The sequence below is a fragment of the Pelodiscus sinensis genome, unplaced genomic scaffold (assembly GCF_049634645.1).
Source record: "Pelodiscus sinensis isolate JC-2024 unplaced genomic scaffold, ASM4963464v1 ctg115, whole genome shotgun sequence".
NCBI lineage: Eukaryota > Metazoa > Chordata > Testudines > Trionychidae > Pelodiscus > Pelodiscus sinensis.
Genome location: NW_027465943.1, coordinates 47,924 through 62,500, shown reverse-complemented (window position 1 = coordinate 62,500; position 14,577 = coordinate 47,924). Strand labels below are relative to the sequence as shown.

The following is a 14,577-nucleotide window of genomic DNA, read 5'->3' as shown; positions in this document are numbered from 1 at the left end:
GATGGATGGCTGGATGGATGGCTGGATGGAAGGAAGGAAGGAAAGAATGGCACAGGGATGGATGGATGGATGGATGGATGGATGGATGGATGGATGGATGGATGGATGGATGGATGGAAGGAAGGAAGGAATAGCTCAGGGATGGATGGATGGCTGGATGGCTGGATGGCTGGATGGAAGGAAGGAAGGAAAGAATGGCACAGGGATGGATGGATGGATGGATGGACGGATGGAAGGAAGGAAGGAATAGCTCAGGGATGGATGGATGGCTGGATGGATGGCTGGATGGAAGGAAGGAAGGAAAGAATGGCACAGGGATGGATGGATGGACGGATGGATGGAAGGAAGGAAGGAAGGAAGGAAGGAAGGAAGGAAGGAAGGAAGGAAGGAAGGAATGGCACAGGGATGTATGGATGGACGGATGGATGGAAGGACGGATGGATAAACATGCACACGAAGGGCAGACAGACAGACAGATGGGCAGGGGGCCGGGTGGATGCAATGGAGGAAGAAGAGCGCGTGCAGACGGATGGACGGAGAGACAGACAGACACGCACAGGGACAGGCGGATTAGGGGAAGGAGAGAGAGGCTAGAAGCATTAGTAGGTGACTCTTGTTCTTCCCCCCGCCCTGGGGAAGGAGCCAGGGCAGCTGAACCGGACTCATCCCGGATCGTTTTCCCGGACACGGGGCGACAAACCGATCGCGGATGGAATCGCACCGCCCTGCCGTGCCCCCGGCCGGGCTGGGGGACGGACCCTTGCTGCTCAAGGGGGACCTGGGGTGTCCATTCGCGGGAAGGAAGGAGCAAGATAAATAAACACAGCGTGGAAACGGGGGGGGGGAGCCAGGGCCTGTCCACTCCAGGGGGCACCAGCTCCCGCCCAGCCCCAGGGCAGGCGGGGAAGGAAACGGCTTTTGGGGCCTTTCCCATGTCCCCCCCCTGCGAGTTTATTTATGTTGCCGCGGCGTTTCCCGAATGGCCCCGTCACAGACAGACAGACACACACGAGCCAGACGCACAGACTGGGGCCGGGGGGAGCAGGCTCCCCCGCCCAGGGATCTCAGATCGTGCCCACGCAGCCCCCCCCCCGGGGTACCCAGCACCGATCTGGATGCCTCCTTCTTGCTCTACCTGCTGGTAGCTGTTGCCGTGTTTCCTGGGTGCGCCTGCACCAGCGTGCGCCTTGCCCCCGGCCTGGGCCTTGCCCAGGGCCTTTTCCACGGCCGGGGGTCTCCCCGCTGCTGCCACTTTGGTGTTGCCCGGGGATTTCCCGTTGCCCGGGGATTTCCCGTTGCCGGGTGATTTCACGTTGCCAGGGGATTTCCCGTTGCCGGGGGATTTCCCATTGCTCGGGGATTTCCCGTTGCCGGGGGATTTCCCATTGCTCGGGGACTTCCCGTTGCCGGGGGATTTCCCGTTGCCAGCGGACTTGGCGCTGCCAGGGGATTTGCCGTTGCTGGGGGATTTGCCGGGGGATTTCCCGCCGCCGGGCGCTTTGCCGTTGGCTGGAGCCGTGCGCATCAGCTGCTCCCGTTTCTGCTGCTTGGGTGCCGGCTTGGCGGGCGCCTTGTGGCCCGGCCCGGCAGGTTTCTGCGGCCGCGGCGGCGAGGAGGAGGATGGAGGTGATGTGGGTGTGGATGAAGATGGCGGCAGCAGCGACACACACACGCACCGGGAGCCAGCCATTGAAAGAAAACAACACACACGGCTTGAGTTCACGGGGAGCGCGCGCTGGAGGGCAGGGGCTCTGGGGGGGCCTTACTGTGTACAGAGCATCCCACATCCACTCTGCCCTGGGACCCTGGCACCCCGTATTCCCAGGGGTTACCCCACAACCACCTCTCCCTGGATCACACACTGCGATTCCCTCCCATCTGCCCCACGAGAGGCCACACCAGCAGGTTACAATGGGAGGGCAGAATGGCTTGCCCCACACGGGTCCCCCTATTCCTTGCCCCCCAGCCTGTGCCCCCCATGCTGCTGCTCAGGGGCTGCAGTGAAGCAATGATGGATGGATGGAGGGAGGGATGAGAAGTGCAGAGATGGATGGATGGATGGATGGATGGATGGATGGATGGATGGATGACACTTCCCCTAGACACATCAAAAGCTGGGACAGATGGACGGATGGGAGGGAGAAGAGCATTCCCCCCCAAGGGGGTTACCTGCTCCACTGTGCCCCCCAGAGGGCAGGGAGGGGCACGTTCACCTCCTCTCCATACCCGTAAGAGTCAGCACGGTACTCACAGTACCCCACATCCCACCCCTGTCCTGGGAGCCGAGGGCGGGGGGAGGATGGAGGGAAGGTGGAAAAGGAGAAGGAAAACATCGTCACGGAAGCCCAAGCTGGAGAGGAGGGTCAGGGGCTGGACCACGGGACGTGGGTCTGTGTGCTCCCCCCGCCCCAGTTCTCCCCTTTCCCCGGCCCCCTTTGCACCTTCCCCGGGCCTCTCCCTCAATGCACCCCCCAGGGCAGGGATCAGGGACGTGCAGAACAAGCGTCCTGCCACCTGCCACACACCCGAGCAGCCAGCCTGGAGAAGGCGCAAGGCATGCTGGGAAGGTGAGCGCATGCTGAGCAGGGCATGCTGGGAAGGCGAGGGCAGGACGAGAAGGAGCAGGGCATGCTGGGAAGGCGAGGGCGGGCCGAGAAGGAGCAGGGCATGCTGGGAAGGCGAGGGCGGGACGAGAAGGAGCAGGGCATGTTGGGAAGGCGAGGGCAGGACGAGAAGGAGCAGGGCATGTTGGGAAGGCGAGGGCAGGACGAGAAGGAGCAGGGCATGTTGGGAAGGCGAGGGCAGGACGAGAAGGAGCAGGGCATGCTGGGAAGGCGAGGGCGGGACGAGAAGGAGCAGGGCATGCTGGGAAGGCGAGGGCAGGACGAGAAGGAGCAGGGCATGTTGGGAAGGCGAGGGAGGGAGGAGAAGGAGCAGGGCATGCTGGGAAGGCGAGGGCGGAACGAGAAGGAGCAGGGCATGCTGGGAAGGCGAGGGCGGAACGAGAAGGAGCAGGGCATGCTGGGAAGGCGAGGGCGGAACGAGAAGGAGCAGGGCATGCTGGGAAGGCGAGGGCGGGACGAGAAGGAGCAGGGCATGCTGGGAAGGCGAGGGCGGGACGAGAAGGAGCAGGGCATGTTGGGAAGGCAAGGGCAGGACGAGAAGGAGCAGGGCATGCTGGGAAGGCGAGGGCGGGACGAGAAGGAGCAGGGCATGTTGGGAAGGCGAGGGCGGAACGAGAAGGAGCAGGGCATGTTGGGAAGGCGAGGGCGGAACGAGAAGGAGCAGGGCATGCTGGGAAGGCGAGGGCGGGACGAGAAGGAGCAGGGCATGTTGGGAAGGCGAGGGCGGAACGAGAAGGAGCAGGGCATGCTGGGAAGGCGAGGGCGGAACGAGAAGGAGCAGGGCATGCTGGGAAGGCGAGGGCGGGACGAGAAGGAGCAGGGCATGCTGGGAAGGCGAGGGCGGAACGAGAAGGAGCAGGGCATGCTGGGAAGGCGAGGGCGGAACGAGAAGGAGCAGGGCATGTTGGGAAGGCGAGGGCGGAACGAGAAGGAGCAGGGCATGCTGGGAAGGCGAGGGCAGGCCCAGAAGGAGCAGGGCATGCTGGGAAGGCGAGGGCGGAACGAGAAGGAGCAGGGCATGTTGGGAAGGCGAGGGCGGAACGAGAAGGAGCAGGGCATGCTGGGAAGGCGAGGGCGGGACGAGAAGGAGCAGGGCATGCTGGGAAGGCGAGGGCGGAACGAGAAGGAGCAGGGCATGCTGGGAAGGCGAGGGCGGGACGAGAAGGAGCAGGGCATGCTGGGAAGGCGAGGGCGGGACGAGAAGGAGCAGGGCATGCTGGGAAGGTGAGCGCATGCTGAGCAGGGCATGCTGGGAAGGCGAGGGCGGAACGAGAAGGAGCAGGGCATGCTGGGAAGGCGAGGGCGGGACGAGAAGGAGCAGGGCATGCTGGGAAGGCGAGGGCGGAACGAGAAGGAGCAGGGCATGCTGGGAAGGCGAGGGTGGAACGAGAAGGAGCAGGGCATGCTGGGAAGGCGAGGGCGGAACGAGAAGGAGCAGGGCATGCTGGGAAGGCGAGGGCGGGACGAGAAGGAGCAGGGCATGCTGGGAAGGCAAGGGCGGGACGAGAAGGAGCAGGGCATGCTGGGAAGGCGAGGGCGGGACGAGAAGGAGCAGGGCATGTTGGGAAGGCGAGGGCGGAACGAGAAGGAGCAGGGCATGTTGGGAAGGCGAGGGCGGAACGAGAAGGAGCAGGGCATGCTGGGAAGGCGAGGGCGGGACGAGAAGGAGCAGGGCATGTTGGGAAGGCGAGGGCGGAACGAGAAGGAGCAGGGCATGCTGGGAAGGCGAGGGCGGAACGAGAAGGAGCAGGGCATGCTGGGAAGGCGAGGGCGGAACGAGAAGGAGCAGGGCATGCTGGGAAGGCGAGGGCGGAACGAGAAGGAGCAGGGCATGCTGGGAAGGTGAGCGCATGCTGAGCAGGGCATGCTGGGAAGGCGAGGGCGGAACGAGAAGGAGCAGGGCATGCTGGGAAGGCGAGGGCGGGACGAGAAGGAGCAGGGCATGCTGGGAAGGCGAGGGCGGAACGAGAAGGAGCAGGGCATGCTGGGAAGGCGAGGGTGGAACGAGAAGGAGCAGGGCATGCTGGGAAGGCGAGGGCGGAACGAGAAGGAGCAGGGCATGCTGGGAAGGCGAGGGCGGGACGAGAAGGAGCAGGGCATGCTGGGAAGGCAAGGGCAGGACGAGAAGGAGCAGGGCATGCTGGGAAGGCGAGGGCGGGACGAGAAGGAGCAGGGCATGTTGGGAAGGCGAGGGCGGAACGAGAAGGAGCAGGGCATGTTGGGAAGGCGAGGGCGGAACGAGAAGGAGCAGGGCATGCTGGGAAGGCGAGGGCGGGACGAGAAGGAGCAGGGCATGTTGGGAAGGCGAGGGCGGAACGAGAAGGAGCAGGGCATGCTGGGAAGGCGAGGGCGGGACGAGAAGGAGCAGGGCATGCTGGGAAGGCGAGGGCGGAACGAGAAGGAGCAGGGCATGTTGGGAAGGCGAGGGCGGAACGAGAAGGAGCAGGGCATGCTGGGAAGGCGAGGGCGGGACGAGAAGGAGCAGGGCATGCTGGGAAGGTGAGCGCATGCTGAGCAGGGCATGCTGGGAAGGCGAGGGCGGAACGAGAAGGAGCAGGGCATGCTGGGAAGGCGAGGGCGGGACAAGAAGGAGCAGGGCATGCTGGGAAGGCGAGGGCGGAACGAGAAGGAGCAGGGCATGCTGGGAAGGCGAGGGTGGAACGAGAAGGAGCAGGGCATGCTGGGAAAGCGAGGGCGGAACGAGAAGGAGCAGGGCATGCTGGGAAGGCGAGGGCGGGACGAGAAGGAGCAGGGCATGCTAGGAAGGCGAGGGCGGGACGAGAAGGAGCAGGGCATGCTGGGAAGGCGAGGGAGGGAGGAGAAGGAGCAGGGCATGCTGGGAAGGCGAGGGAGGGAGGAGAAGGAGCAGGGCATGCTGGGAAGGCAAGGGCAGGACGAGAAGGAGCAGGGCATGCTGGGAAGGCGAGGGAGGGAGGAGAAGGAGCAGGGCATGCTGGGAAGGCGAGGGCGGGACGAGAAGGAGCAGGGCATGCTGGGAAGGCGAGGGCAGGACGAGAAGGAGCAGGGCATGCTGGGAAGGCGAGGGCGGGACGAGAAGGAGCAGGGCATGCTGGGAAGGCGAGGGCAGGACGAGAAGGAGCAGGGCATGCTGGGAAGGCGAGGGCAGGACGAGAAGGAGCAGGGCATGCTGGGAAGGCGAGGGCAGGACGAGAAGGAGCAGGGCATGCTGGGAAGGCAAGGGCAGGACGAGAAGGAGCAGGGCATGCTGGGAAGGCGAGGGCGGGACGAGAAGGAGCAGGGCATGCTGGGAAGGCGAGGGCAGGAGGAGAAGGAGCAGGGCATGCTGGGAAGGCAAGGGCAGGACGAGAAGGAGCAGGGCATGCTGGGAAGGCGAGGGCAGGACGAGAAGGAGCAGGGCATGCTGGGAAGGCGAGGGCGGGACGAGAAGGAGCAGGGCATGCTGGGAAGGCGAGGGAGGGAGGAGAAGGAGCAGGGCATGCTGGGAAGGCAAGGGCAGGACGAGAAGGAGCAGGGCATGCTGGGAAGGCGAGGGCAGGACGAGAAGGAGCAGGGCATGCTGGGAAGGCGAGGGCGGGACGAGAAGGAGCAGGGCATGCTGGGAAGGCAAGGGCAGGACGAGAAGGAGCAGGGCATGCTGGGAAGGCGAGGGCAGGACGAGAAGGAGCAGGGCATGCTAGGAAGGCGAGGGCAGGCCCAGAAGGAGCAGGGCATGCTGGGAAGGCGAGGGCAGGCCCAGAAGGAGCAGGGCATGCTGGGAAGGCGAGGGCGGGACGAGAAGGAGCAGGGCATGCTGGGAAGGCAAGGGCAGGCCCAGAAGGAGCAGGGCATGCTGGGAAGGCGAGGGCGGGACGAGAAGGAGCAGGGCATGTTGGGAAAGTGACGGCAGGCCAAGAAGGAGCAGGGCATGCTGGGAAGGCGAGGGCAGGACGAGAAGGAGCAGGGCATGTTGGGAAAGTGACGGCAGGCCAAGAAGGAGCAGGGCATGCTAGGAAGGCGAGGGCGGGACGAGAAGGAGCAGGGCATGCTAGGAAGGCGAGGGCGGGACGAGAAGGAGCAGGGCATGCTGGGAAGGTGAGCGCATGCTGAGCAGGGCATGCTGGGAAGGCGAGGGCAGGACGAGAAGGAGCAGGGCATGCTGGGAAGGCGAGGGCGGGACGAGAAGGAGCAGGGCATGCTGGGAAGGCGAGGGTGGAACGAGAAGGAGCAGAGCATGCTGGGAAGGCGAGGGCGGGCCAAGAAGGAGCAGGGCATGCTGGGAAGGCAAGGGCGCGACGAGAAGGAGCAGGGCATGCTGGGAAGGCGAGGGCGGGACGAGAAGGAGCAGGGCATGCTGGGAAAGTGACGGCAGGCCAAGAAGGAGCAGGGCATGCTAGGAAGGCGAGGGCAGGACGAGAAGGAGCAGGGCATGCTGGGAAAGTGACGGCAGGCCAAGAAGGAGCAGGGCATGCTGGGAAAGTGACGGCAGGCCAAGAAGGAGCAGGGCATGCTGGGAAAGTGACGGCAGGCCAAGAAGGAGCAGGGCATGCTGGGAAGGCGAGGGCAGGCCCAGAAGGAGCAGGGCATGCTGGGAAGGCGAGGGCAGGCCCAGAAGGAGCAGGGCATGCTGGGAAGGCGAGGGCAGGCCCAGAAGGAGCAGGGCATGCTGGGAAGGCGAGGGCAGGACGAGAAGGAACAGGGCATGCTGGGAAGGCGAAGGCAGGACGAGAAGGAGCAGGGCATGCTGGGAAGGCGAGGGCGGGACGAGAAGGAGCAGGGCATGCTGGGAAGGCGAGGGTGGAACGAGAAGGAGCAGGGCATGCTGGGAAGGCGAGGGCAGGACGAGAAGGAGCAGGGCATGCTGGGAAGGCGAGGGCAGGACGAGAAGGAGCAGGGCATGCTGGGAAGGCGAGGGTGGAACGAGAAGGAGCAGGGCATGCTGGGAAGGCGAGGGCGGGCCAAGAAGGAGCAGGGCATGCTGGGAAGGCGAGGGCGGGCCAAGAAGGAGCAGGGCATGCTGGGAAGGCGAGGGCGGGACGAGAAGGAGCAGGGCATGCTGGGAAGGCGAGGGCGGGACGAGAAGGAGCAGGGCATGCTGGGAAGGTGAAGGCGGGAGGAGAAGGAGCAGGGCATGCTGGGAAGGCGAGGGCGGGACGAGAAGGAGCAGGGCATGCTGGGAAGACGAGGGCAGGACGAGAAGGAGCAGGGCATGTTGGGAAGGCGAGGGCAGGACGAGAAGGAGCAGGGCATGCTGGGAAGGTGAAGGCGGGAGGAGAAGGAGCAGGGCATGCTGGGAAGGCGAGGGCGGGACGAGAAGGAGCAGGGCATGCTGGGAAAGTGACGGCAGGCCCAGAAGGAGCAGGGCATGCTGGGAAGGCGAGGGCGGGACGAGAAGGAGCAGGGCATGCTGGGAAGGCGAGGGCAGGACGAGAAGGAGCAGGGCATGCTGGGAAGGCGAGGGCGGGACGAGAAGGAGCAGGGCATGCTGGGAAGGCGAGGGCAGGCCCAGAAGGAGCAGGGCATGCTGGGAAGGTGAGGGCGGGCCGAGAAGGAGCAGGGCATGCTGGGAAGGTGAGGGCGGGACGAGAAGGAGCAGAGCTTGCTTGGAAGGCGAGGGCAGGCCCAGAAGGAGCAGGGCATGCTGGGAAGGCGAGGGCGGGACGAGAAGGAGCAGGGCATGCTGGGAAGGCGAGGGCAGGACAAGAAGGAGCAGGGCATGCTGGGAAGGCGAGGGCGGGACGAGAAGGAGCAGGGCATGCTGGGAAGGCGAGGGCAGGACGAGAAGGAGCAGGGCATGCTGGGAAGGCGAGGGCGGGACGAGAAGGAGCAGGGCATGCTGGGAAGGCGAGGGCGGGCTGTCCCACGTGGGGAGAGCTATGGGTATGTCTACACTACCCCGCTAGTTCAAACTAGTGGGGTAATGTAGGCATACCGCACTTGCAAATGAAGCCCGGGATTTGAATTTCCCAGGCTTCTTTTGCATAAGCGGGGAGCCGCCATTTTTAAAACCCCGCTAGTTTGAACCCCGTGCAACGCGGCTACACGGGGCACGAACTAGGTAGTTCGGACTAGGCTTCCTATCCCGAACTACCGGTACACCTCGTGAAATGAGGAGTAACGGTAGTTCGGATAGGAAGCCTAGTTTGAACTACCTAGTTCGTGCCCCGTGTAGCCGCGCTGCACGGGGTTCGATCCAGCGGCATTTTAAAAATGGCGGCTCCCCGCTTATGCAAATGAAGCCCGGGAAATTCAAATCCCGGGCTTCATTTGCAAGTGCGGTATGCCTACATTACCCCGCTAGTTCGAACTAGGAGGGTAGTGTAGACATACCCTATGGGGGCAGGTGGGTGTGGGGCTCTGAGACAGGCGTGACAGTGCCCACCAGTGGTTAGTGTGGCTGTGGGATCCATGGGGCAAGTAGAAGTGGCAGGAGCCTGGACACGTCTTCTAGTGCCAGGTGGCAGGTCGGGGTTTTCATTCAGCACCAGATGGAAGTGTCAGTGAAGGACCCTCAGCCCCAAATTCCGCCCCAGGTCAGCCCCATGGACCATACCACCTCATATCCCTCGTATCCCCCCTCACATCCTCCCATATCCTCCCCAGGTCAGCCCCATGGACTTTACCACCCCATATCCCTCGTATCCCCCCGCACATCCTCCCATATCCCCCCCAGATCAGCCCCATGGACCGTACCAGCTCATATCCCTCATATCCCCCCCCGCACATCCTCCCATATCCCCCCAAGGTCAGCCCCATGGACTGTACCACCCCATATCCCTCATATCCCCCCTCACATCCTCCCATATCCCCCCCAGGTCAGCCCCATGGACTTTACCACCCCATATCCCTCGTATCCCCCCGCACATCCTCCCATATCCCCCCCAGATCAGCCCCATGGACCGTACCAGCTCATATCCCTCATATCCCCCCCGCACATCCTCCCATATCCCCCCAAGGTCAGCCCCATGGACTGTACCACCCCATATCCCTCGTATCCCCCCTCACATCCTCCCATATCCCCCCCAGATCAGCCCCATGGATCGTACCAGCTCATATCCCTCATATCCCCCCCGCACATCCTCCCATATCCCCCCAAGGTCAGCCCCATGGACTGTACCACCCCATATCCCTCGTATCCCCTCCGCACATCCTCCCATATCCCCCCCAGGTCAGTCCCATGGACTGTACCACCCCATATCCCTCGTATCCCCCCGCACATCCTCCCATATCCCCCCCAGGTCAGTCCCATGGACTGTACCACCCCATATCCCTCGTATCCCCCCCGCACATCCTCCCATATCCCCCCAAGGTCAGCCCCATGGACTGTACCACCCCATATCCCTCGTATCCCCCCTCACATCCTCCCATATCCCCCCCAGATCAGCCCCATGGACCGTACCAGCTCATATCCCTCATATCCCCCCCGCACATCCTCCCATATCCCCCCAAGGTCAGCCCCATGGACTGTACCACCCCATATCCCTCGTATCCCCCCCGCACATCCTCCCATATCCCCCCCAGGTCAGTCCCATGGACTGTACCACCCCATATACCTCGTATCCCCCCGCACATCCTCCCATATCCCCCCCAGGTCAGTCCCATGGACTGTACCACCCCATATACCTCGTATCCCCCCCGCACATCCTCCCATATCCCCCCCAGGTCAGTCCCATGGACTGTACCACCCCATATACCTCGTATCCCCCCGCACATCCTCCCATATCCCCCCCAGGTCAGTCCCATGGACTGTACCACCCCATATACCTCGTATCCCCCCCGCACATCCTCCCATATCCCCCCCAGGTCAGCCCCATGGACCGTACCACCCCATATCCCTCGTATCCCCCCCACATCCTCCCATATCCCCCCCAGGTCAGCCCCATGGACCGTACCACCCCATATCCCTCGTATCCCCCCCGCACATCCTCCCATATCCCCCCCAGGTCAGTCCCATGGACCGTACCACCCCATATCCCTCGTACCCCCCCCCGCACATCCTCCCATATCCCCCCCACCCGGATCCCGCCCAGGCGCTCTCCCTGCGCCCCTCACCGGGGGCCTGGCGGGCCGCGGCGCCTGCTGGGCCTGGGTGGCGCGGGGCTGTTCGTGGCAGTCGGGGCTGTAGTGCTCGCAGTAGTCGTAGGCCGCCTGCGGGTTGGTGGCGATGAGCAGCTGCTGGATGTCACCCTGCAGGGAGAGAGAAGGGGCAGTGTCAGGCAAACGGGATGGGGGGGCTGCAGGGATTTCCCTGCCCCCCCCGAATTTCCCCAACACCCCCCAGTTTTGTGAACTGGTTCCATGCCAGTTTAGTGATTGTTTGGAAACGACTTGAAGACGACGCCGCACTCTAAAAGCACAGACAGCCGGGGCGAGAGACGCCGCCGAGAGCGTCACCGGTCGGGAAACCACGAACACAGGCGAGCTTCCTTCCACAGCCGCTGCTTCATGCCAGTGTCAGGCATTCGGGTTGGGGCTTGGCCGACCGCATCATCTCAAACGATGGTTTGTAAGCAACGTCCAGACGGGCCCTCCCGGCGGCTAGTGAGAGCTGGGGGGAGGCTGCAGGACCAGCTGTATTTACACTCACACCTCATCTGCCTCGGGAGCCAGCCAGCAGAGCTGTGCTGCCCAAGTGAGAGATCCTGGCTGGGGCTGGGTTACAAACCACTTGACTGGGGGGGGGGATGTTGTTCTTATTGTATGAGTAACGGGCAGTAGAACGGTACGTAACCTGGACTGACTGGGGGGGGATGTTGTTCTTATTGTATGAGTAACGGGCAGTAGAACGGTACGTAACCTGGACTGACTGGGGGGGGAATGTTGTTCTTATTGTATGAGTAACGGGCAGTAGAACGGTACGTAACCTGGACTGACTGGGGGGGGATGTTGTTCTTATTGTATGAGTAACGGGCAGTAGAACGGTACGTAACCTGGACTGACTGGGGGGGGATGTTGTTCTTATTGTATGAGTAACGGGCAGTAGAACGGTACGTAACCTGGACTGACTGGGGGGGGATGTTGTTCTTATTGTATGAGTAACGGGCAGTAGAACGGTACGTAACCTGGACTGACTGGGGGGGGAATGTTGTTCTTATTGTATGAGTAACGGGCAGTAGAACGGTACATAACCTGGACTGACTGGGGGGGGATGTTGTTCTTATTGTATGAGTAACGGGCAGTAGAACGGTACGTAACCTGGACTGACTGGGGGGGGATGTTGTTCTTATTGTATGAGTAACGGGCAGTAGAACGGTACGTAACCTGGACTGACTGGGGGGGGAATGTTGTTCTTATTGTATGAGTAACGGGCAGTAGAACGGTACATAACCTGGACTGACTGGGGGGGAATGTTGTTCTTATTGTATGAGTAACGGGCAGTAGAACGGTACGTAACCTGGACTGACTGGGGGGGGAATGTTGTTCTTATTGTATGAGTAACGGGCAGTAGAACGGTACGTAACCTGGACTGACTGGGGGGGAATGTTGTTCTTATTGTATGAGTAACGGGCAGTAGAACGGTACATAACCTGGACTGACTGGGGGGGAATGTTGTTCTTATTGTATGAGTAACGGGCAGTAGAACGGTACGTAACCTGGACTGACTGGGGGGGGAATGTTGTTCTTATTGTATGAGTAACGGGCAGTAGAACGGTACATAACCTGGACTGACTGGGGGGGAATGTTGTTCTTATTGTATGAGTAACGGGCAGTAGAACGGTACGTAACCTGGACTGACTGGGGGGGGGATGTTGTTCTTATTGTATGAGTAACGGGCAGTAGAACGGTACATAACCTGGACTGACTGGGGGGGGGATGTTCTTCTTATTGTATGAGTAACGGGCAGTAGAACGGTACATAACCTGGACTGACTGGGGGGGGGGGACAGGTGTTTTGCTCCATGGTCTGTCTGGGTCACAAGTCCACAAGACCTGCCCCTCTCGCTGGTTAAAGACAGAGCTGCTTAGGCTCATAGCTGGTCAAGTGACCGCTACCCCTGACATCCCTGCTAATCAGGTCTGAGCGCTTCGTCCTGCCGTGGGGACGGTGGTCTGGGTAGTGACAGCCCACACTGCACTAGCACTGCCGGCTCAGCTGAAGTCACTGAGAGCTGGGTGGAGCCTCAAGAGACCAGCACCGTGGCAGGTGGCAGCAGCCGGTGACGGCGCAGGGGCCATCGGCCACAGAGCGAGGGAGTGAACGGTGGCACAACGCACAGCAGCGGCCAGAGCGAACGGTGAGCAGCTGGAGGAACCAGCCAGCTGGCTTCTTGCCCCCACCTGGCAGCTGTGCTGACGGGAAAGCCCCACGGAGTCTCCCTGACCATGAGCGATCCTTCGCTGCTGTCCTAACATTTCTCCAGCCGCTATGACTGGCTCTGGACAAGATGGGCTGGATCTATTAGCGAGGGGGGGATTGCTTTTGCTGCTACGTTCAGAGATGACTACTGCCTTGCTCTCGATCGTAAACCTACTGTTGTAACCACTTGGGTCAGTGAGCAAAGCCGCCCAGGCATCTGCTACAACCGTAGTCGACCTTTGTCCAGCAACAGAAGCTACATTTGGAGCAATCCGAGCTAGCCATGGAAAAAGTACGGGAAGAAGCAGAGTCCAGAAGCTGACTAATGAAGGCATTTACATTGAACCCTTCAGTGAAGAGGACTAGAAGTGTTTGTTAAGACACCTGAAAACGTACCGGACCTGATTCTTAACAATCTACAACAGCGACCTCTAGATTCTACTCAACCTCTCTGGAGCTTTCACAGCTGCCTGGCCTACACAACACCGCCAACTGAGTGGAGTGAGGCGCTGCCAGCAACGGGGCTGCCACGTGCTCAGGACAGAATAGAGAATTTGAACACAGAGGACGAATGAATGGCGATTTGACCTCAACTCCTTTTTTAGCATCACTAGCGGCTCGACCGGGGCTTTGAGCTGTTTCCTGGGATGAAGGAAGGAGGAATTCATCTCTTGCCACTCCCAGTCACAACAGCTACGCTGAGCGATCTTTCTCATCGTTGATTAGAGATTTGTGTTCTGAAGAAGTCGCCATTTGCCTGAGCATGTGAATGGACGAAGACGCGTATCCACTGGAGGAATGGAAGCACCGGACGCACGTGAGCGCGTTGCATTCGAGACGTTCATTAACAGAGTTGTGCAAACTGATACCAAGAAGGCTGTCGACGTCGTGCTTCGGAGGCTTGAGCAGCCAGCGTGAATTGGTGAGGTTTTAAAACACGAGTTAAATCTAATAAAATGGTCATGAAACATTTTTCTGTTTTTACTGTGGTGCCATCAGCTCACCTTCACCCTCACGGTCTCACCCCTCATCGGCCCGGCCACCCCCACTGTAAATTCAACCTCCCCTACTTTCAATTCCTGGAGGAAACGCTGGGGGGCTGGATGGATGGGGCTGGAGTGTGGGGACAGAAGGAGGGAGGGTGGGTCAGTCAGAGTGGTGAGGGGATAGAGGGAGGGGTGCGTGGGTTGGTGGGAGGGGGAGGGGATAGAGGGAGGGAGGATGGATGAGGGGATGGTTAGAGCCTCTCCCCTGTGTGAGGGAGGGTTGGGGTGGCACAGGGAGCACTGGGGTGTCTGAGGGGAGGGGGGGATGGGTTATAACCTCTCCCCTGTGTGAGGGAGGATTGGGGGGGCACAGGGAGCACTGGGGTGTCTGAGGGGAGGGGGGGATGGGTTATAACCTCTCCCCTGTGTAAGGGGGGCTGGGGGGCACAGGGAGCACTGGGGTGTGTGAGGGGAGGTGGAGGATGGGTTATAACCTCTCCCCTGTGTGAGGGAGGGTTGGGGGGGCACAGGGAGCACTGGGGTGTGTGAGGGGAGGTGGGGGATGGGTTATAACCTCTCCCCTGTGTGAGGGAGGGTTGGGGGGGCACAGGGAGCACTGGGGTGTGTGAGGGGAGGTGGGGGATGGGTTATAACCTCTCCCCTGTGTGAGGGAGGGTTGGGGGGGCACAGGGAGCACTGGGGTGTGTGAGGGG

The 14,577-nt window shown here is 61.8% G+C and overlaps 1 protein-coding gene across 1 annotated transcript in view; it reads right to left on the bottom strand.

Annotated features, from left to right (window-relative positions):
• COL11A2 (collagen type XI alpha 2 chain) overlaps positions 1-14,577 on the bottom strand; it is a 102,059-nt gene that overhangs the window by 57,548 nt on the left and 29,934 nt on the right. The window contains 2 exon segments of the mRNA XM_075917109.1: positions 1,136-1,594; positions 10,635-10,769. Coding sequence (XP_075773224.1) covers positions 1,136-1,594; positions 10,635-10,769 — 594 coding nt within the window.